At 37.2% G+C, this 23,348-nt stretch overlaps 2 protein-coding genes across 2 annotated transcripts in view; both read left to right on the top strand.

Annotated features, from left to right (window-relative positions):
- The window catches only part of INTU (inturned planar cell polarity protein), a 50,246-nt gene extending 41,171 nt beyond the window's left edge, over positions 1-9,075 (top strand). The window contains 6 exon segments of the mRNA XM_050895771.1: positions 180-602; positions 1,140-1,237; positions 1,952-2,141; positions 6,053-6,128; positions 6,131-6,206; positions 8,253-9,075. Coding sequence (XP_050751728.1) covers positions 180-602; positions 1,140-1,237; positions 1,952-2,141; positions 6,053-6,128; positions 6,131-6,206; positions 8,253-8,364 — 975 coding nt within the window. The 3' untranslated portion in view covers positions 8,365-9,075.
- On the top strand, positions 8,462-21,887 carry SLC25A31 (solute carrier family 25 member 31). The gene is given in 9 exon segments (XM_050896415.1): positions 8,462-8,466; positions 11,535-11,845; positions 12,800-12,809; positions 13,028-13,145; positions 15,690-15,807; positions 17,106-17,138; positions 17,141-17,256; positions 17,520-17,645; positions 21,687-21,887. Coding segments are annotated over 9 exon segments (1,038 nt in total).
- Positions 21,888-23,348: the final 1,461 nt, after the last annotated feature.

Raw genomic sequence — 23,348 nt, 5'->3', positions numbered from 1 at the left:
CAGAAAGATCTCCTTGGACATGATTTCATTAGGAAAAAAGAAGTAACTCCTCTGGAGATGAGGAAGGAGTGTTGAATATAGTGCTGTATTTTGCCCAAGTATCAGATGAGATATAAATATAATACAGCACCTACTGTATATTAAACTAAAGGCTAATGTTGCTACCTCCATGTTTACAGAGACACTTTATGCTGTGTGTCCTGCTAGAGGCAGGAGGCTGTGCATCAAAAGCTATTGGGAATCCAGGACCAGACTGTATTTATGTAGATCAGGTCAAAGCCACTATACTTCAGCTGGAAGGAATAGATGCCAGCATAGAGGAAAGGCTAGATTCTCCTTCGATTCCACCTTTATCTTGTGCTGACTGGTTCCTTCCTGCAACACGTGACAAACTGGAGAGCTTGACCACCTCACCCATCCTAAGTAAGCTACAAAATACTTCCAAATCAGTAACCACTCCAGCAAGCAAAAGGACCCTGTTTGGTGACTCTTCCTTAATGACACGTAAGCCGAGCCCTACAAGAAACAGTGGAGGACCTGACCACGGTAATGAAGGTCCTGCGGAAGATGAAAGCAGTAATCCACAATCTGTAGCGGATCAGGTCTGAGAACAAAGACAAAGAGAATTGATAAGGTTCTGGTGGGCTTGGGGGAGGTGGCAACTCTTTTAAAAACTCACTCAAGTAACTTTTTTTTTTTTTTTTTTTAAAGTATACTATAAAAGAATAAGAGCCCTTGAATTCAGTAGAAGATAATTCTGTTGCCTTGGGAGGCTTTGGGTCAGCCTCAGAGCGATCACATTTTTTAATTTTATCATTGCTTGTAAATATTTGGTTTTTTCATATGACTAAAGTGGGCACAGCTGCATTGGAAGCAGCAGAAATAATTGGAGAATATCCCCAAAATAATAATGGTGTAAACATAAGTGATCAGAACAAATTGCTGTACAGCTGTACAACTGCTTCTAACCCATTTTAGTCTAAAATAGGCTATAAAATACATTTATATAAGTTGATGCAACTGTTTGGGCCTTTAAAAAAAATGCTACATTATTTTCTTCTGTGTAGGTGATTTGTTGGTTTGATTCTGTTCTTCCATTAACTGTGTTTTCTCTGTTCATCTATCTGCTTGTTTTCCAGGCCACTAGAAAAAAACATACCCTACCAAATCCATTTCATTTAGGAAACCTCAAAAAGAACCTTTCAGAGAAAGATACAGAACTTCTTAATGCTATCAAGTAAGAAATTGTTTTCTATTAAGTATTTAATTTTTAAGGCCATACTTGGATGGTTTTTTGAATATGCACAGATCACAGAAGTTCCTGCATAATTTTATTCTAACCAAAACTTTGCTATGCAAGGATTCTCAAAAGTGAAGCTCTAAAATGGAGAGCTTAATTAGAAAAGAAGACTGTTTCTCAAGAATTTGTCAGTAGAATGTATGCACATGTCCCACATATATGTGACCTTGGAAGTTCAAATAAAAGAGTTTTTGGACCACACGTATACCTTGTGCCTCCCTGGTATGTCTAGGTAGGTGTACAGAGGACAAAGAAGCCATGATCTTCCCAGTTCCCACTTGTTGCTTGTGACAGCACAGTCTGCTCTGGTGTTTTGTTTGAGCTCTAAAGAAAGCTTCCCCCCCCAAGCTTTTATTTCTCCTTTCCTTTTTCTTTTTTTGGTGAGAATTTTTGAGAACACAAGTGCAATACCTAACTAGTACCATAGTTTTTTGTTTGTTTTTTTCTTTAAATTGAGTATTAACAGTCCAAATTAGCAGGATTTCCTTGGTATAGAAATAGGCACCTTTTGAATGTCTGTATCCATTTTTGTACTCTATTGTAGTTACCAGAAAAACAATTCTGTCTTAAGAAACAAAAGTATATGTTGTTTAACTGAAATTTCTTTCAAAATTATTTTAATATTAAATGAATTCTCCTATTTTTTTTAAGGTTGACATCTGGTCCTGAGAATACCCTCTTCCACTATCTATCTTTGGAAACAATGCAAGGAATCTTTATTACTCCAACTCACAAAGAAGTTGCACGGCTCGGTGGCTCCATCCACCCTCAGTTAATTGAGAATTTCTATCGTTGCTGTCTTTCAATTCGTTCCATTTTTCAGCAGTCCATGAGGAAAGCAGTATGAAAGCTTTGTTTTCTGTTTTGCTATTTACATTCTCGACTCAGTATTTCAAGATTGTTTTCACTTCATTATTTAAATAGTTCACTAGCAGGTGTATTTGCACGTGTGTGGTTGTTTTTAAAGCTCCTGATATTTTTACTGTTACGGGCAGGTTCTTTCTCTGACCATACAACCAAGTATGCGTGCAAATCTCTTTCCCACCAAAAATGCCCTCAAAATAAATACTCCATGTCTCCAGTATAGCATTTTCTTAATCTGTTTCATATAAGGACTCTTGTTTGTAACTTAGCAGAAAATTTCATGTGCTGGGTTCAAGAACTGTAAGTAGCAAAAGGGGGGGGTAGCCATTTTAATGCTGGGAGGGTATTTCAGATTGGCAGCAAAAGGAAATTTAGGCCCTCTTTTTTCACAGAAAATGTTTCATATGAGCAGTGACAGTACGGTCTCCCCTCACTGTGTTGTCAGCGTGTCTGAACAATGACCTGAAGAGGGCCTCTGACGGTGAGAGGGTTGTTCATTCTTACTGTCTTTGGTCTCTATGCTACCCAAGATTGCTTATACATTTGCCATCCACTAATGTCTGTAATCGCTTGTTCACATGGATATCGGTCTAAAAGAAGACTGGCTATAACGATCGATTCCTTTTAATTATGCTGCCAGATCTCTTGGATTTTAGATTAGGCGGGATGCCAGAATAGGTAAGGCTTTTTCCCTTTACAAAGATACCAATTCAAGCCTTGCTCTAGGCTTGGACTGAAGCCTGATCCCAGCTGCCAGAGCTTTATGTGGGTACTTGCTATTTAGATTAGACTTAAAAATGGACGGATCTGATGTCAGCAACTGTACTGCCTTGTGTTTGATTAAAAATTTCTGTTTACTCCAAATGATCCATCTGGAGTAAGATGGTAGTAGTAATGCAGAAATCTAAACAATAGGTGTAAGAATCAATTTATGAGATACTCCATTCAGATCAGACCTTTTGTGTTCAATGCACACTTTATTTTGCTAAAAGTCCGGTTTGTTAATTGCACAGTTGATTTTTATTGACATGAATCAAATTAGGATAACATTTCATCTCTGCTAGTTTTGTGACCTGCTTAGTCCTTTTGGAAAAGAGAAATAATTAACTATAAACCTAAGTGGAATACTGTCTATCAGTTGCATTTTTTAGATCCTAAAGTGACAATCCAAGTGAATTAAATGAGAAATGGGAAATAACAGTACAAATTGAATGAATGCAGTTTGCAAATAGCAGTATAATTTTTCTTAATGTTTTCTTGAAGTTACCAAAGAAGTCACTTCTGGTTAGACCGATATGCCTTGTAAATCGTCTAGGAATTTTTAACTGTTAGAAAAATAGGTTAATTTGGTGAATCATTCTGTCAACTTCATATGACACTGGGGTTTGGCGTAGTAGGACTTTGGCAATGAGTCGTGTATTTTGGGCCCTTCTGTTGGGCGTTGTAGAAACCCAAAAGGAAGCAGAGAGAATACACAAATATTTCTTATCATCAAATTGCCTTTGGTTACAACTGTTAAATAGACAGTTTATAGTTCAAACCAAAAAAAACTGAATAAAGAAACCATTCAGCCATTAGGTGTAGCTCATAAAAAGTTAAAAACTCACGCTTGAAAGTCAAAACTTCTGTTTTGGCCACAGCTACCTCAGCACATGCTTTTCTGTCTTCTTCAGACGTGAGTACAGTAGGCAGCAGCTGGGTTCATTCTGCTCTGGAAATCAGAAATAATTGATTAACGTGTGCTGCAGAACAGAGTTTCTCTTTTAGAGAAATTTGGGGTAGTTTTTGCATGTTGGCTCCAACAATTACTGCTGAAATTGGCAGGTTGCATTATGGCATGAGGAAAATGTAAAAGAATGAATAGAAGTTTTCCTTGTTCATAGTGCACGACAAAAAAGTCAAATATACAAATGTGCTACTATACTGCTTATTCTTTGACATCAGCTAAATATTGTTATAGTTTAGGATTCAGAGAATTGCACCAATAATGCAAAATTATTGTAAACTGATCAATAATTAATTTTGCCTCACTTTTTAAGAACTGAAAATTCACAATTTAACTTCTAAATGTGTACAGAAATTTTGAATAAATTTTAAATTGAGCAAAAATAAGCTCTGTAGTCTTAAACCCTAAAATATATGTCACTGTATGTAATAAGCAGCCCTGGCCTCATTTTCTTCATCATCATCTTAGTATTTTCTTACTCTTAAATAAAATCAGAAGGAAGGACGTTTTAATGCATATGAAAGTACAGACCCTCATAGTTCTATCAAATATCCCCTCTTATACGTAATTTTTCTTGAGTATTTTCAGTACGAATAGCATAGTGTAAGATGTGCTAAAATATAAACAAATGTCAGCTTGGAAATTGCATGATAATGACCCCATTTTTTTGGTGGGGAAGATTATTAGACTGAGTACTAACATATTAAGTCTTTTTCAGTAGCAGTGTTAGCAAGAACAAGGTTTGAAACAATTTTACGTACTAAGGAAAGATACAGGAAGGGTTAAGTTGTCTATTGTGAAATTTGTTCTACTCTATGAACTAGTAATAATTTAGAGTATGTTTTATGAATTTAATCCAAAGCATGTTTAGGGCAATTTAAAAGACATTTTCTGAGGCAAATATTAGCCATTTTGTTTCTCAAATGCTAAGGTGCATTTCACTTTTTCTTCTAACATTTTTGAGAAATTAAGATAGTTGTGATGTTTTGGCCATCTTTTCTCTTCTCGATCTTCAGCCCCCACATCTTCAATGTTGTAGGCAGACTGAAAGATCTGGTTTCTCCTTCTGCATATGGCAGACAGAAGTTCCTTGAGATTTTTTTGTCAAGAAAACCTTTTCTTTCACCTTTGAAGCAACTGATTGGAACAGAAGTTTCATTGGCAGATCCAGAGATGCCCTGGCTTAGCAACTCTCTTAAGACAGATTTGTTTCAAAGAGATTTCCACTCCTGTTTCCATAATCTCATCTCACATCTCATGCTTCAAACAGAAAAAAAAGATTTAAAGCTTGTTTTTTCATTATTACATAAACATTTACAAAAGATTAATAAACTTCCTTTGACTTCAGTGGGAGAAGAGTTAAACTAGTGACAAACCTTTTCAAAATTTGTCCTGTGTTTATTTCCATGTCCATTCTGGTCTCTTTCCCCTCGCATTTCTGGTGAAAGATACCATGGCTTTATTGGACTCATAGGACTGTTGAGCACCAAGACAGAGGAAAGAGACAAAAGTAGTTTTTGTGCATGCAGTTTGATCCTCACCAAATAGGTACCAGGAGTTCAGTTAGAAACAACTGGAACTTTGCAAGGTCTATTCAAAAGCTCTGTATAAAACATAGTCCTAAAAACTCAATGAACCATGAAAATGTCTTTAATGTATACATCTTATGCACTTATATTGAGTAAGAGCAAGAAAACTCTTGCTCTGAGCAAGAGTGCTTCAACTGTTTATTTATAAAAAGAAATTCCTGCCTGGCCAAGTTTATTCAATAGACTTTTACTATCACAGTTCTTCATTAGGGAGGCACACCGAGGAAGAAAGATGAGCGCTTTAGCTGTTGTAACACGCTTTTTAAAAGAAGCTGTATTATCTCAGATGTCTTATTAGAGAAATGGTGTTCAGCTAGGGAAAAAAAAAATATCAAAAAAGGGAGCATGTGTCTCCCTCCAAGTTGTATAACAATGGAAAACCCTGTTGATGCCAAAGTAGCAAAACTGTGGAGAAAAGAATCATGTAAGCAACTTAGTTATATCTTCTAAGTCTGGCTTTTTGACAGCAATATCATTCATCAGAGATTCCTGAAGAAATCACACAGTTATATTTGCTAGTGTTTATGTAAAAATATTTCATTCTATACTAACATTTCACCAATTGTTTTACAGAATAAGAAAAAAGCAGGCAGTGGGATTTCAGAATTCAGTAAGGCAGCTGAGGACCTAGATCTGGTAAGAGAACATGGAGTTTGTTTGAGTGCTCTCCTGATAACTGGACTGATCAGAAGAAACCACCACCAACAATGAATTACTGGGTTGTGGGGTGAGTTTGAAGACAAATGAATGTATTTCTCCCAAAGTTTTCCATTTTGAATATGCCGCTGTATTCTTTAAGAATAAATTTAACTGTAGCACATCACAGAAATACTTGAGCTGACTGACTGAGGTAGCTTTGGTTTGGGATCTGGGAAGTTGCATTGGTGTGATGTTCCACCTGCTGTAAAACATAGGCATGTTAACTCAGGTGAGCACCGTGGCAACATGTTAACACCACAGAGCTGGCACCCTTTGCAGTGCTGCGCTGTGCTATGCAGACATGCTAAAGTGCTGTAATCATACTCTTAATACCCTGCACTTTCTTCCTGCTCCTCGCACTCCTTCTGACCTCTCCATTCCCTGCTTTGCAAGTAAATCCCACCTGTCTTGCTTCCATGCATAATGCTGATTCAGTGATACAAGGAAGTAAGGTGAACAATTGTAGTTGTTGACTGGTTGGGTTTTTTTCATTGGGAAGATCAAATCAACCTACCAGTCTATTTGAGATGTTTTGGAAAGGGAGTTTTCTTTCCTTAGTTTGCTTTCAAAGTTCTGCCATTATCATTGTAAATGGATTGTGATTTGTGTTTGTTATTTAAACTTAATTTTAAGTGATTTTCTTAATGATGCATATAGTTATTGCTACATAGCTAAGCATTATTTGCATGACAGAACAGCATACTGCCCTAGGCATTAAATATTAAAAAGAATACTTTTTTTGGTAGTAATTAAAATTAGGTGTAATGAGAAAGCAGTATGTATCATTTCTTTGCAATTCAGAACATATCAGATCTCGTAATTGTTTAAGTCCAGGCCAGTAAGCCCTATTCTGTAGCCACTACTTCTCATATGTTATTCTTTCCTCCACCTACTGTATTTTGTGCTGTCTACATTTTTGCTGCAGTAAGCAGTCAGTCATATTAGGAATAGTCAGTCAACAGGATGTTTCCTTCTTTTCTACATTCATCTTCTGTATTTGTTATTCCTACTAGATAAATAGAAAGAAAAATGCAAATGCCCAGTTAAATGGAAGCTATGCTTTCACCATACGAAAAACAAATTCAGTATAGGCAAGGGGTGAAAGGAAGATAAATGATTATGCTTGATTAATTCATTAAGTTATAATTTTCGACTAGTTCAACTATTGGGCAAATAGGAAAGCCAGAAAACAGCAAAATACATTTCTGAATATGGCATAAGAACTTTTTTCTGATGCAATGAGAGGAAACGTCATCCACAGGTAATTATATTGGCCAGGAATAATATTGTAGAAATTACATTAATATGTATTTTAATAACAGCGCTTATGTTCAACCTGTTTGCCTTCAAGTCAGATGTTTAAAGAGAAAAAAGAAAAACAATTGTTTCCCACCATGAATGTACATAACTACAGTTTGTGTGCTATCCTTGGGGTTGGAAAAATTAAAATCTTGAAACATTTAAAAATGTTTATGCTGCTGTTGATATCTTTTAAAAAATAGTTTTTCAGTCTCTGCATTATCAAACAATGTGTTAAATCGGGGCAGGCCATTAGTATTTGCAGAGCTATATACTATGCTATAATGCTACACACAGTTATGCACAAGTATTAACAGCTTTCCTATTTTAGCTCTTTTAGGGAAAGAGCTTATTAGATTGACATGTGGGAATGTACCTACCCAGATGTATTAAGTTTAAAACTTAGTAAATATGTGAATACTGGAGCTTGCTCCCAAGCAGCTTGATTGCAGCTTGTAGCCCAGAAACTTGGATTACTGCAAACACACCAGTACCATACAAATAGATCCTGAAAACCTGAAGAATTTTTCCCGTACGCAGTCTTCAGAAAACTGAGCAGAGAGTAACTTGATTTAAAAATCTAATGTATTGAAAGAAGTAAGATAATGCAGGAGAGCCACAGAAATTTGCTAGCTGTTTTACACAGCAGTTGTTTTTAACATCTTACTGAAACCTCAGAGTACAACCAGAATATATCAAACTGTTGAGGACAAAAAGTGAACACCTATGATAATTTTCTTTTTTTTATTTTTATTTTTATTTCTTTTTTTTCCAGGAGACTCATTCTACATCCAAAACCTCAGGAGTGTTATGTCTGTTTTCATGACTCAGTCACAGAAGCTGCTGTTGAACTGGCCTTTAAACTGTCCTTCGGCTTAGCTACATAGATGAGCTTCCTGAACATTCAGCCGTCCTGCAGGGTGTTGTCATCTCTTTCGAGTACTCCAATATAAAGAGAAATTAACCCAATTGTGGTGCCCACCTATGGCGTATCTTTGAAATGCTTTTAAAAAAAATAAATCTACCTTGTGGTAATGACACAGGTAAAAACTTCAGTGATGATTCTAATGATCTCATCAATTGAATTCTTAAAAAGATTTCAGAGAACCAAAGTTCTTATTTTTATATACTGTCAAATTATTTATCCTGATCATAACTTTATTATATGAAAACATCACATAATTTGTACATTCACTGCTGTTCAGTGTATAATATGCAATGTAAAATGATAAGCTGATATCCTCACAGTACTCTCTGAATATCTGGCAATTGGTGATGGAGGGAAAAAAAAAGTGTTCCAATTAATTAAAATTTTGCACCTCTAAGGGCATGAAAAGTACTGAATGTTTTCAGTACATTGTGTTAATCAAAACAGAAGGAAATCTTTTAGCCAATTCATGGCACTTAGCCACACAAAACTAATGGCTTATCATTTTTGTCAGTATGGTCTCCTGCACACTTGAGCACTATAGTGTGGTTGATGTTCTACTTGACTTCATGAGTCTTAACTATAAATAATACTTATATTTGTTAAAACGCAATTTTAAAGGCACAAAAGGCGATGGGGGGCAGGGGAGTGATGGTTTTAAGACCTATGCATGGACTTGGCTAATTTTACATTATATTCATAATTTCATAATAAAAAATGTATATTTGGCAAAGACCAGTAAAGCATTATGCTATTTTTTTTACTTAACATATTTTCTTTTTTGTTTATTTAAACAATATTTGTTTAGCTAGGTCTTCTACAATTTACAGCTGGATGTTACAAAAAATGCTAGGTTACATCCGTATAAGGCAAGAGAAGGCAAGATGTTTGCAAAATCAGAATTCTTCTACAAAATTCAGCTTTCCTACAAATTGTTAAAATATTTGTAATCTGCAGACCAGCTGCTCCTAAAGCTTTTTTTACTAAAGTTTAGTTTAAAATGTAAGATTTTTGGGGGTCTTTTTACCACAGCCAGCACATTTAGATCTGGTCATCTGCATAGCATTTCATCATGTTCCATGTCAACAGTGCATTTTGTTTTTTCTTTCTGCTGTTTCTACTTGCTTTTCATGAGTGCTTTTCATAAAATGCATGACTAAAGTTGCATTTTAAACAATGGGATCAAAAAGTTTAAGTATTCAGGAAAGTAAATTCAGTTCCATAAGCTCTCATGATCAAATCTTTAGATCTTGTTTTCACTAGTAAATTACACTGTTTAGAGTAGTTCTAAAATAGTTGAATGCTTATAACTGCCCACTCTCACAGAGTGATTCACAGCTTGCCTTGAATCACTCAACAGTTGCTTTAATTCCAAGCAGTAGAAGTCTTAGGCCTGAAGTTTAAGCATATGATTGCAGGTTTTGTTAATCAGCCATCTCTAGAACTTACGGTTCCTAGACCATAAAGACAGATATTTGAGTTTGAGACGTACAAAACTGAGTTATATCAATAGTGCTTTAGATTTGTTCCCCATCTGTAAATCAAGTAATGTGAGATTTACTCTGTTTGAAAAATAAAAATATGTAATAGTATGGATGACATCTGAACAGCATCTTTAAAAATCTAAAATATGTGGGGTTTGAATATTAGATTTCATTGCAGATGGAAGAAGGAACATAGAAAGGCAAGCAGCCTTTGCTGCGCTGCTTTTAGCAGGTTTAACAGCTTTTACAGAACCTGTATGTGTGTTTGTGCACATAAGTGCGTATCTGTATGGAAAAGTGTAATTTTGCTGATGTTTGTCTCTTGTTTCAGTCTTTTAAAGGCTGGGCTATAAGGTTTGAATGCTAAAAAAGAAGATATTTGAATGCTTTAAAAAGAGGACAGCTAACTTTTGTCTAGATCCTTGTGTTTAGTCAGAGCGAGGTTACTCTGCTGCCAGTGTAGTGGGTTAAACTTAGTTGACTCAGCTGGGCCAAAACCACAGCTAAGTCAATGCAGAAGAAACAGTGTGAATATGTAGATGTGTGTGGAGAAAGGAAGAACTGAAGGAAGGTGGGACTCCTTCAGTACCAATCAGCTATTTAGATTGGCTTGCTCCTTCACAAGAAACCGTACCTTAAACAGAATTAAGGGCATCTGAGTATGGTACAACTTTTATACTCAAAGCAGTGTAGTTCAGCAACAAAACATTGCAAAATTTGCATTAATCGTGTCGATACTACACTTAGGAAGATTTTTATTGGTTACTTTGTTAGTCAACTGTGCAGAGACTGTATTTTGCAGATTTTTAGAGTGTTTAAAAAGAGCCCCAAAGGATGATAGGATTTCATTTCCTACAGAACACAGATTTTTATCAGGTATCTTTGATTCAAATCTTGTAACTTTGTAACTTTCAGGAAGATTATAGCTGTGAATGAGTGTATAGAATGAATGTTAAAAGGAATAGATATGGAAAAGCTACTAAAGGAGTTAAAATGGTAGTATTAAGGCTCAAAAAGAAATTAATTTATTTTGCCTTTAAATTATTACTTATAAAAAATATCAGCAAAGCAATGTGGTGTATAACAAATCAATGGAGCACCAGGGTTAACATTACTCATTTCAAGGGAATGCAAGAAACAAAAGTTAGCATTTAAAAACATGAACAATTAAAAACATTTTGACTGAACAAATATGGTGTTTCATGCCTTCATTAGTCATAAAGTCAGGAGATGTAGGGGAGGTAAAGCGATTAAAAAAAAATGCTATCAGCAATCTAGAAGGAATTGGTACTTTATAATTAACATGACTAAAGTTCATTTACTTGTCATATATAATGTTTATTATCTCATGATTCAATATGATCAACAAATACCCTTTGTTACCTGGTTTTCTATTCTCTAGTTCCTGGTCAGGGGAGAGGGCCCAGTTCCCACAGCTGACAGAAGGTTCTGGAAAGTTCCTGAGCTCTCTGGAAAGCTTGCTGCCTGCAGCTCAGGGAGGGTGGCACTCCCTGGAAGGGATCCATGCAGTCGAAGCAAATGGCGCCGTTTCTGGGCCCGGCCACAAGGGGCGGCCGGGAACGGTGGGGGATGGAGGTGGCTCAGCTCCTGGGTACCCTGAGACCATCAGCTTTTAACTTTTGAGGAAAAAGAAGACAGTTACGCGGCCAGCTGGCACGCTGCTTTTCGGGAAGAGGAGGAAACGGCAGGGGGGGCAGCCAAGGCGGTGCTCTGTGCCATGGCGGTCCCGCAGGGCAAGGAACTTCTATGACCCCATCTCCTTCAGGAAGGACCTGCTGGCCGGCGGCATGGTGGCCGCCATCTCCAAGATGGCGGTGATGCCCGTCGAGCGGGTGAAGCTGTTGCTGCAGGTGCAGGCCTCGTCCAAGCAGTTCTGGGCAGACCAGCAGTACAAGGGCATGGTGGACTGCTTCGTGCACATCCCCAGGGAGCAAGGTAAGGACCCCCAGCCGCCTCCTCCCCTGGGCCGCTCCCCTGTCCCTGCACCTTTCTCTCTCTCTCCCAAACCTTGTAAAAACAAAAGCTTTTAGAAACACCTTTGAAGTGATGGCAACGGAGCATCCATCATGGGCCACAGGCATTCAAAGGAGCACAGATGCAGGTGGAGGAGGTGGTGAGGAGGGGGTTACTGCTGGGTACGTCCCCACAGGATTTTTTGGTTTATTTGGTAGTAGCAAAGTCATGCTGATTGGTATTTGTGGACAGCGTAAAATACTCTTAACATCTTCCTTGTGATAGTTTACAAAAGCAGCGTTTATTTGGCATCCTCATGTTATTGTATAGGAAAGCATGATCAAAATAAGAAATGAAAACCCAGTTTTGAATTTTCTTTGTCTTTAAGGAGTCTTTGCCTTCATCCACGGTAACACAAGAAAATTAAGAAGTCTGAATGAAGAGCATGGCTACGCATTACAGAGATCACTTTGTTGTCACTGCTTAGCAAAGTCTAACATGGCCAGCCAGTCCAATGTCTGTGAACATCCTCACATACTTTTTTTTCTCACGATCCACGTAAGATTTGCTCCTGCACTACCTCCTCAGCTCCATTTAGCTTCTTCTGCATTTATCTTAGTGTCCAAAGGGATCCCTTCTTTAACTTAGAAGAAGATAGTAATATATGTAATATTACAAAAGCGCTACCAAGTTTGATACCTGTATAAACCGTTCGTCATTGCTTTAATATGGAGTGTGAGCACCCCCTATGGAAGCAAAAATGCATAGGCAGGCTACTTCAGGAAAACAATTTCTACACAGTTCTGTGAAATATTCTTCTATTCTGCAGTTTCCGGACTGCAGTTTACATAGGTATCCCTAGTCTGAGAAATGTATGAAGTAAAGAAGTTGAAAATCTAATTCTCAGCATTATTGATGTTTCACTTGCAGTTTCAGGTTTTGTTGTGCTAACACCAAGTGCATGCATCTGTTGGTAAGTGTCAGAATAAATCCAGATTTCCAGTACCAAATGCCTGAAAAATAAAAGACCTCAAAAGGAACATTTTTGGCCTTTGTTACAGCTCATAGCAAAGCAGAAACAATAGAAGGAATATCGTATAATATACTTGGTGTAGTATAAACTTTGGAAATGTTACTTTAAAGATCCATTTCTTTTTCTGCCAGCTTTTGGCGTGGCAGTTTGGCAAATGTTATAGGGTATTTCCCAACGCAGGCTCTAAACTTTGCTTTTCAGGACAAATACAAACAGATTTTCATGTCCAAAGTGGATAAAGAAAAACAGGTAAATAATCTCTTGCCTATTAGTTCTGTTTAATAAACAAACTAGATCTGGTCAAGAGCTGTGCATTTCTTTCTGTCAGCATGGTTGGTAATTAGTGGTGGTATATGGATAAGATTTTGTAATGAGCTTATTTTACAACAAGAGGAAGAGCGAGCATGGCTTACTGTGTAGCTTATTGTTGAAGGTAATGAAATCTGGTTTTTGAACTTTAATGATTAATGACTTTGTGAGGTGCAAGTAAATAACTGCTTTTAACTGCAGTCAGAATTTTCAAAGTTTTGTTCAGGACACGTAATTATTTTGGAGTTAATTGATGCAAGTATTAAGATGGATATTAAAAATCTTGGACTCAGACACCTATGTTTCTGGGCTGTGTCAAAAACCCCAATTACATTCTCACAGTTAAGATTGCATTAACATGTACTCTAGTCTCAAAAACCTTTACGTTCATAATTTCACTCATGTGAAATTACAGCTGCTTTTATTCTAATGTGTGAAGTTTTGGATTGTGTCCCTCAAGCAGGAGTCTCTCATTTTAATTTTTCACATTATTTTCTTGATAATCATTAGCATGTAAGTGTCAGAAAAAACTTACAGATAGTAAAGTGCGTATTACTGCTGTAGATAAGTAATGCTTCACACTGAAAACTGATTTCTTGCTACATGTAAAGCTAAAAACGTACTTATCAATAGTTAAAGCATTTTAAGAACTTAGTTTTGTACAATGTGCCAGAAAAGGAGCAGTTTTAGGTTATAGCTCAAAAAGGCAATTAAACTTTTGGGCTATGTTGCCTTACCTTGCAATTCTGTGTACTTGGGAAAAGTCCCTTAACTTGGATGGATTCTTGAAAGACACAGAGGTCTACACCCATGGAATTAATTACAAGAAATCTTGATCTTGGAATGTGAAATGTTGATATTGGCATTTGACAAATTACATATAATTCATTCATATCAGCAGAATGGAAAATAAGTTCTTCATATCTAATTTGTTTCATGTGAAAATAGCTGGAAAATCTGCTTTATTTGTGTCTGTCTTAGGTTATCTGTTTTAGGATTTCTTTGGTTAGGGTTTGATAATTTAAACAAAAATCCAATGTTCTGTGCTTTCTCTTGTTGACAGTTTTTTACTGCAGTGCCAGAAACTTTTCTTGCCACAGGCTTTTCTGGTGGTGCTGACCAGGAGAAATGCTGTCAGTCATTAAAGTTTGATTAATCTCCTTGTATTGCATGCAAATTCTTAAGCAGTCCTTTTTCAATTACAGTCATTTTGTATGTAAAGAGTTTAAGGTTGCTGTTTTCTTTCTTTTCTTACAGTGGAAAAAGTAAAACATGCATGATGTAAATAACACAGTGTTTATAGTTCTTCAAATCTCCTTTCCATCTCCTAGAAGTGTTTCCAGACGGCTTACATGTGTATGAGCTTGTGACTCAAATTTTAGAAACATTCCATGAATAGCACTCATGATTAATTTCTTTAGAAGTATAGTATGTAGCAAAGCAGCATATCCATTGTTGAAGCTCAGGGTCTTTGGATGCTTTCTTACGTGTTTTGTGCAGGATAGGAAATGGGAAGGACAATATGGTTACATGAATTAGTTTTTGCTTAGCTGGATTATCTTTAAAAAAAAATAATTACTAAAACCTTTAGATTGTAAAGTGCAAAAGAACTTCTGTTAAAGAAGACAGGCTATATCTGCATGCCAGACACTTGGTATATACACAGGTAATACTGGCACAGTCAAGCATCTTCAGATTGCAGCTGCCCCTTCTCCGGCTTGCTACTACAACTAGCAACAGTTTATGCAGCAACATGAGCTAGGGCAGGTTGCAAAGCCTTCTGTACAACTAATAAAATATTAGGGCAGTTAAGTTATGCTGGACTCCATACTACTACAGCTCCAGTGTTGCTGTTAGTGAACCAGCAAATAAAAAGTGGTTTTGGGTACATCTAGATGGGCTGCATTTACTACACAAGATGTACCTGTGGTGCCGTTTAAGTCAACAGAGCTATGTCAGATATCACGACCTAAAAATGTTATGCAAAATGTTTCTTCTACTGTCATTAGCTTTTTCTTATTTGGTACACAGGATGGGCCACAGTGAAAGCAAGTACATTGATTTTTATGTTTCCCTGTTCCCCCATCATGGAGGGTTGATGCACGATTGTTGCATCGGGGAGATCCACAGGCCGATTGTTATGGAGGACTGGATAATTATAGATGAGAAAGATGTTATCTTCTATCTGGGTCACAAGAGCACCATATAAATCAGAAGCTGAAAAAGGAAATAGCTTAGAGATATTTTTTAATGAATGTAAGAATAGCCAGGGAATCTTTACAAGTGGAAATTTTGAAATACCCCAGTATAGGTTTTACTCTGAGACTGGCATGTTTCTTTATTATTTTGTAAATAATACAATGTTTTAGACAGATCGTACTCTTCATGCTTTAAAGTTTCATTTAGTATCTACAACAACAGTCAGTATTATAGTATTGTAATACTGTATTTTCATAACTGCATACAGCAATTTTTGTGTTTCAGTTCTGGAAATGGTTTTTGGCAAACCTGGCTCTTTGCGGAGCAGCAGGAGCAACATCCATGTGTGTAGTGTACCCGTTAGACTTTGTACGAACTCGTTTAGCTGCTGATACTGGGAAAGGTAGTGAAATCTCTTAAATGGCAGTTCCAGTTTTATCTGATGTGCCTCAGGTTGTTTATATTTACTTCATTTTAGAGGTAGACCAATATGCAACAGTATTAGAATTCTTTCTATTACTTAAAAATTTACCATTGCACAATCAGAAACTTAAAAGTATTAAGAAATGTACAATCTTTATTGAAAAGAAGAGGATGAAGGTGAGTGAAAGAGGATTCTTTGGAAACAGTGCTATAGCATAGCTCTCAAAGTTTTGTGTTATTAGAGTCTATATGGAAAAGTTTAACTGAATTTTGCCAACTTTGGATGCCAAAAACTAGAGGAGTTTATTTTTTGCTAATCTATGGTTTTACGGGGTGTCACTTAAAGAGTTAATGACCATCCTTATTCTATATCAAGAATATCAACTGAAGATTTTCAACAAAGATTTGGGTAGTATATGTCTCTAGATGTATGTTTCATTCATTCAAATAGATAAAATTAATTTCCCAAAAATGGTGTCTGGAAGGCTCTGCAGCAGAGAGAAAGCAATCTCTGCTTTCTGTATTGTTGTTGGCTTTCCTGATTTGCCTGTAATGGGACAAGTTAACTCTAGTTGCTGTCTGTGCTGTGCAGGGTTGTCCCAGGAATTGGCTGCTTGACTCTACCTGTTGCTTTCTGTGCCCTGTACTTGGGCCAAATTAATATTTTCATGATACCTTCAGTATAAACAGGTGTACGGTTTGAAGTTCTTCCTTCAAAGATCAGTTTATTGCTTGCTGTGTTTTCAGATGTAGAGAATCCTAAGAGCTTGGGTGTAGTTACCTGTGGAATGTGGAAACAGAAGAAGAATCTACAGATGTAAAAAGTGGATTTTTTTTTAACTTTGTCACAGCTTGTGGCTAGTGTTCCACTATAGGGAAAAGCTGAAACGAGTAACACTTCTAATAAATTTGAGTATGAATGTGTGGGGAGGAAGTGAAAGCATAGTATTACGTAGAAAAAATTATTTTCAGAGAAAGGGTAAGAGAATTCATACATAAGCATTCTGCTGAATGAGGACAAAATTAAAACGGCAGTTATTTGACCTGAAAGTGTTTCAGCAACGGGATACCACTATCTGTTGGAATAAACTGTCTTCATCCATCCATGTGTCTCAATTTCTTCTGTATGCTTCGTTCATAAGTGGAGGAAACAATGATCTACTATGTTTTTCATGTAATTTTGATAATGTTAAATGTTTCAGTCATGCAGAGTAGTTTGTACTAAAGAGAAGGGCTTCTCTAAAGCATAACAATGTGCATACATTTATTTTGTATTAGGTGGTGCTGAGCGACAGTTCCAGGAACTGGGTGACTTATTAAAACTGCGAAGACAGATCGACTTCCTGGCCTGTACCAAGGTTTTGGTGTTTCAGTACAGGGAATCATTGTATACCGAGCCTCCTATTTTGGATGTTATGACACCATTAAGGTAGCTTTTACAAACAAAAATGCACGTTTTAAATCTTTATCATGATATTTTAAATATTTATTATGAACTAATGAGGGTGTTAGTTACAGCTTTTGTCTTTACAGTTATTTGTGCTCAATAGAGTATATTACTGAGAAGCCAAGTCATTTTACAGTAGGAGTAACAACAGAAATGATCAAAATTATACTTGATATCTGCTGGATTTGACATACATTTTACAGAATTTGTACAGGCTTCCATTTTTGTTTTGTTTTGTTTTGCAGGGATTATTGCCAAATCCAAAACAAACTCCACTCATTCTTTCCTTTTTCATTGCTCAAGTTGTGACTACTTGCTCAGGAATGTTGTCTTATCATTTTGACACTGTCAGGAGACGCATGATGATGCAGGTATGGTCTAGTTTGCAATCCTTTTCTGTAAACTACTTACTAGATTTTTCAAGTTTGATGTGCTAATTGAAGCGCTGTATAGCCTTACAACAGGCGAGACTATTCAGAAAAAAAGTGGAAACATCTCCAGAAAGACAAGAAGAAAAATTAAATAATAGTATTGTGTATTCTGGTAAAAGCAAGTTCAGTTCACGGTTTGGTCAGAGCTTTTAGTAGAAAGATGGGATCTGTTTTCTTTTTCCTACTCAGAAGCCAGATATTTGGAGTAAGACAGGTTTGTGGGTAGAATAATATCCTTTATTAGCCCAGCAAATGCAGTTAGAAAAATAATCTTTGTGGCACACAGCTGTTCTTCAGGTGTGAGGTACAATCAGTAATCTTCAAAGCTCAGTACAAGCTGAGAATTACTTCTCAGCATGTGATGGGTATGATAGTTTATTATTAGCAATTAATGTTGGATCTCGTTGCTAGCTATTAGGTAATTTTACTAGGTAGTTCACTAGCATTTGAAGTACATTTAGTAATATAAATTCTTGCTATGAAGATCAACCTTAAACACGAAATAAAAAAACACAAAAATGCTCTTGAAAAATCAGGACCTTGTTCCCTGCGTCCCTGAGGAAGTTTTGCCATCTAATACTAGAAAGAAGTTGTTAGTTCCAAAGAAGTGTCTCTATGTTTTGTTTCAGGAGTATCTTCTCTTCTCTCAGTATTCCAGAAAGTCAAAAGAAAATCAGAATAAATGTTGGCATAGAGCTTGCTTAGGTGTGTTCAAAAAATCCCAGGGGATACTTAGATTCTTATGTAATGCCTGCATACCTCTGGCAATCTGTCCTAAATAACAGAACTCCTTGAAGCTTACACTGGGCAAACACCATTAGCACTACTGACTTCTTCCTTTCAGACTAAATATGATTTCACTGTCTTCAGATTCTGCTTTATCTGCTTAATCAGCAGTAGGCCTACAGTTAATGCTGTCTTTATTCGTAAGCACTGTGCTTCCTGAGGCCTTACCAAAGAATTGCCTGTATTTCTGGTAATTAACTTGTCACTAGGATAGAGAATAGTATCAAGATTATTAAAAACATAAATTATATTAATTAAGATAATTGGTTTATTAGCACAAAAGATGAGAATGAGAGGACGTATATATGTTGTGGATGTATAAATATATTTCATGTGGTGCCCTTGTTTCACTTATGTATTTTTGAAGGTTCAGGTACAAATAAAGCTGATTAGTATGATTTTTATCAATTTCTTCTCATGACACTTATTCTGATCCAGGAGGAAGCCCTGAATTAAATATAGCACCTTTTATTTCTTCAGTTAAAAGTGTATTTGCTAGATGGGATAACTTTCTGAAATAATGAGCACAGTACAGTGTCCTGGTTTCGGCTGGAATAAAGTTAATTTTCTTCTTAGTAGCTGGTATAGTGCTGTGTTTTGGATTTAGGATGAGAATAATGTTGATAACACACTGATGTTTTAGTTGTTGCTAAGCCGTTTTTACACTAAGTCAAGGACTTTTCAGCTTCTCATACTGCCCTGCCAGTGGAGGCTGGGAGCACACAAGAAGCTGGGAGGGGACACAGCCAGGACAGCTGACCCAAATGAGCCAAAGGGATATTCCATACTATATAACGTCGTGCCCAGTACATAAAACGGGAGGAGTTGGCTGGGAGGGCACCGTGGCTCGGGGATTGGCTGGGCATCGGTCAGCAGGTGGTGAGCAATTGTATTGTGCATCACTTCTTTTGTATATTCTATTATTATTACTATTATTATATTTTCCCTTCCTTTTCTGTCCTATTAAACTATCTTTATTTCAACCCACAAGTTTTACTTTTTTTTTTGCCTGATTCTCTCCCCCATCCCACTGGGGGTGGGGGGGAGTGAGCGAGCGGCTGTGTGGTGCTTAGTTGCTGGCTGGGGTTAAACCATGACATACAGTTACTGCTTTCAGAAAAGTTGATTTCTATCCACTAAGCAGTAATAACCATTACCAAATATCCTTTCATTTGCATATATTCATGTCGATTCAAACCAAAATATTTTAAATGCTTTTTAGCTATGTTAGTATGCTTATTTATATTGATTTATGTGAGTATTTATCACAGATGTATTTCCTGCATTTATTATGCTCAGGAAATCTACAGTGATCTCATACCTTGATTCCTAACAGAAGATGTAACAAAAAGTAACGCTGTCTTCATCAGAAAATTCAAGCATCACTTTATTAGCTGCAGAGTATATCACAAATGCCTAAAGTAGGCAAGATTATCTTTCTAGAGAGTCTACAACCTTACCTTGATATTGCAGGTGGATTTGACTTAAGATGCCGCTAATTTAAGTTAAACCTTCAACATTAAGCAAAAAAACTAGTGTCGTCTTTCCAGTAGAATTTCACATAAAGAGTGGGATTTGGATTAGTATCTCCCAAAAAAGTGTACTTGTTTTCTCGCTAGTGAAGACAAAAACCAGTGTCAGTTCCTAATTGTCGTGGTTTAACCCCAGCCAGCAACTAAGCACCACACAGCTGCTCGCTCACTCCCCCCCACCCAGTGGGATGGGGGAGAGAATCGAAAAGGAAAAAAAACCTTGTGGGTTGAGATAAAGACAGTTTAATAGGACAGAAAAGAAGGAAAATAATGATAATGATAATAAAAATAAAATGACAATAATACTAAAAGAATTAGAATATACAAAACAAGGGATGCACAACGCAATTGCTCACCACTCACCGAGTGATGCCCAGTTAGCTCCCGAGCAGTGATCTGCGCCTCCCAGCCAACTCCCCCCAGTTTATATACTGGGCATGACATCATATGGTATGGAATATCCTTTGGCCAGTTTGGGTCAGCTGTCCTGGCTGTGTCCCCTCCCAACTTCTTGTGCCCCTCCAGCCTTCTTGCTGGCTGAGCATGAGAAGCTGAAAAATCCTTGACTTATATGTTGCTAAGTAGTGTTTATACTAAAACCATCAGTGTGTTAACATTATTTTCCTACTAAATCCAAACACAGCACTATACCAGTTACTAGGAAGAAAATTAACTCTATCCCAACCGAAACCAGGACACTCAAATCCTGAAGAGACTGCAGTTCCAGAACAGGAATTGTTTGACAGTTCACCAAGCATATCTACAAAAAACCGCTTTGTCAGAGCTGTGGTGTTACTCAGAGTATCAGAGAGGTTTGCTGTTGTCATCATGCTGAGTCCCACAGTGGGCAAGAGTATTTCCCAAGTGCTCTGCTGTGCAGAGAACGGCTACACAACGTTCCTCTGGGCTGTCTCTACTCTGCTGTTGACATTTTCCAAACTTAAAGGAGTTGGCATGACTTTCAGTCATACTGCACTTGGAAGCAGCTGAAGGGAGGGTTCAGGACAGAAAGGGTCATACACGTGCATGTGAACATTCACTGCTTGTCATCCTTTGTTTCCTTCACCTGTAAGCACCTGAAGCAAGTTTTAGTGAACATGGTGCTGAGGTCTCTAACTAACAAATCCTCCTTTTTGCTTTAATTTGCTCGACAAACAAAAACAATGCTCAGAAACAAGGTGGGCTAGATGAAAACTGGACTGCGCTCCTGCTTAGCCTTCCTATGTTTTTACATTATCGTCCTAGTCAAGACCTTAACATTTTTAAAGGACTCTACGAATCAACTGAAATCTACTTGGTAGTGGTACTAAAGAAGGAAAAAAATGAGCTGTGGAAGTTTTAATAGCATTGAAACAATTCAGAGCACCCGTAGGACTGGAGTGACCTCATTTAATTCCTAAGCCTTCTACTTGCCCAGTAAAGCTTAAAAGCAGCATCAGAAGAAGGATCACAGCCTTTCTAAATTTAGCTACTGGAACCAGCTAACAGAGCATTACATCAGAGAAATATTTATTAGTTAAAAGATTACTCCTTTGCAGTAAGTGAAACATTAGGAGAAAGTTCCTCAGTGTTCTTCAGTAAAGACAGACAGATTTTGTTGGGCATCCAAGTTTCTTTCTCAGTGCAAGGGCAGTAATGATTTGTCCTTACCGTTTGTGTGCAGAGCAGGGGGACTGAATGTCAATATAAAGGAATCATCGACTGCTTTCTGAAAATACACCAGCCAGAGGGGCTTAATGCTTTCTTCCCTGGAGCATTCTCCAACATCCTTTGTGGAACAGGAGGAGCCTTAGTGCTAGTTCTTTATGACAAAATCAAGGACATTTTTAATCTCGATGTTTCGGAGAGTTCAGGATCTGATTAAAATAGCGAGTGAACATCTATTTTGTTAGTACAGTGTTCATGACAGAATTCTCATTGTTTGCATAGCATATTTTTAATTTAAATGTTATACAAACAATACTTTTAAGAAATTATTGGATGTTTTTGTGACTAAGCATGTACTAAATTAAATAATTTGTTTTCAGGGAACTAAAAAGCACTGCTTTCATTCAAGAAATGAATCCAAGAAAATACTTGCCTCTTGTTTAAAATTCTCAATGTTTCCATTTTATTCATACTCAATGTTACACATCTTGAATTTGAAATTACGGCATGTACCTGAATATATTTTGGCAACAGCAGTTTCCCTAGCCTGTCAGCAGAGCCCATTGTAAGTACGTGTACATATCAGCCTGCTACCGCTTCTACATGAACCACAGTAAAAGAAAACATGTTTCTAGCCTGTTGATGTGTTTTCATGGTATTTTAAAGCACAAGTCAAGACAGCAAAAGAGTTTACTTTTTTTTTTTTTTTAAATTGCCATTAAGAAATACAGCAACTCACTTTTCTCTGTCCCATCTCTCAAACAACATGGAGAAGACTGTAGTCTGGCTGGCAGCATTTTAAGCCAAAACATAGCCCAAAAATGTGGAGACCCAAGCACGTAGAGACTTAGAACACTTAATACATCATTTCTTGAGGAAATTTAAAATGGCTGAGGATTCTTCTCAGTACTGAGGATAAATTTTACTGTGTATAGGAATGAGGAGACTCTTATTTTTATTTCTGAGGTAATAATTTTCAATAGGGAAAGGAAAAAGAAGCCAAACCTTGTGGAATATTGATAACTTAGGGACCAAAGGAAGCATTTAGGAGGCCTTTATTTAAATGTTTGGTTTCAAAGAAATTAAGGCTAGCAGTGTTCCTAATATTTGTCCACAACCATTAAGTTTCTGACAAGACCCTTAGCTCCTTGAGTTAGTACAAATATTTTTTTAGCTGCTAAAAAATCAGATGTGATCCACAGGCCAAGAATTGGGAAGACTCGGACAACACCAGTTCCAAGATTGCTACAGTGACAGTAGATGATTTAGGGCGGATATGCTCAGGTAAATTTGCGGCTAATCTGACCTGACTGAATTTTGTTCGTACTCGCAGACTGGGCAGTCAGTATGACACTGAAGCACACACACAAGACTTTTATGAAATGCTTGAAGAGTTTGGCTTATCCTGCTTATGATCTCATCTCGTAACAGTCTTACTCTTGACAAAGCAAATAAAAAGTCCATTGGCACTTTCTTGTCGCTATCATGAATGTCTACACACGTCTGCGTTCCTGACTGCAGCTTGAAACCAGCTGGCTTGGTTGCCAGAAACAACACTGCAGCGGCGGCACGAAGCTGCGTACAGGCTGATTTATCCTGCCGAGATGCGAGACGTGCCAGCATTTCTGCAGTGATGGCTTGTCCCCCTGCTGCAAGGTTGCACAATTTCTTCTGGGCC

The sequence above is a fragment of the Gymnogyps californianus genome, chromosome 4, assembly GCF_018139145.2.
Source record: "Gymnogyps californianus isolate 813 chromosome 4, ASM1813914v2, whole genome shotgun sequence".
NCBI classification, from domain to species: Eukaryota; Metazoa; Chordata; class Aves; order Accipitriformes; family Cathartidae; genus Gymnogyps; species Gymnogyps californianus.
This window is presented reverse-complemented; position numbering and strand designations above follow the sequence as displayed.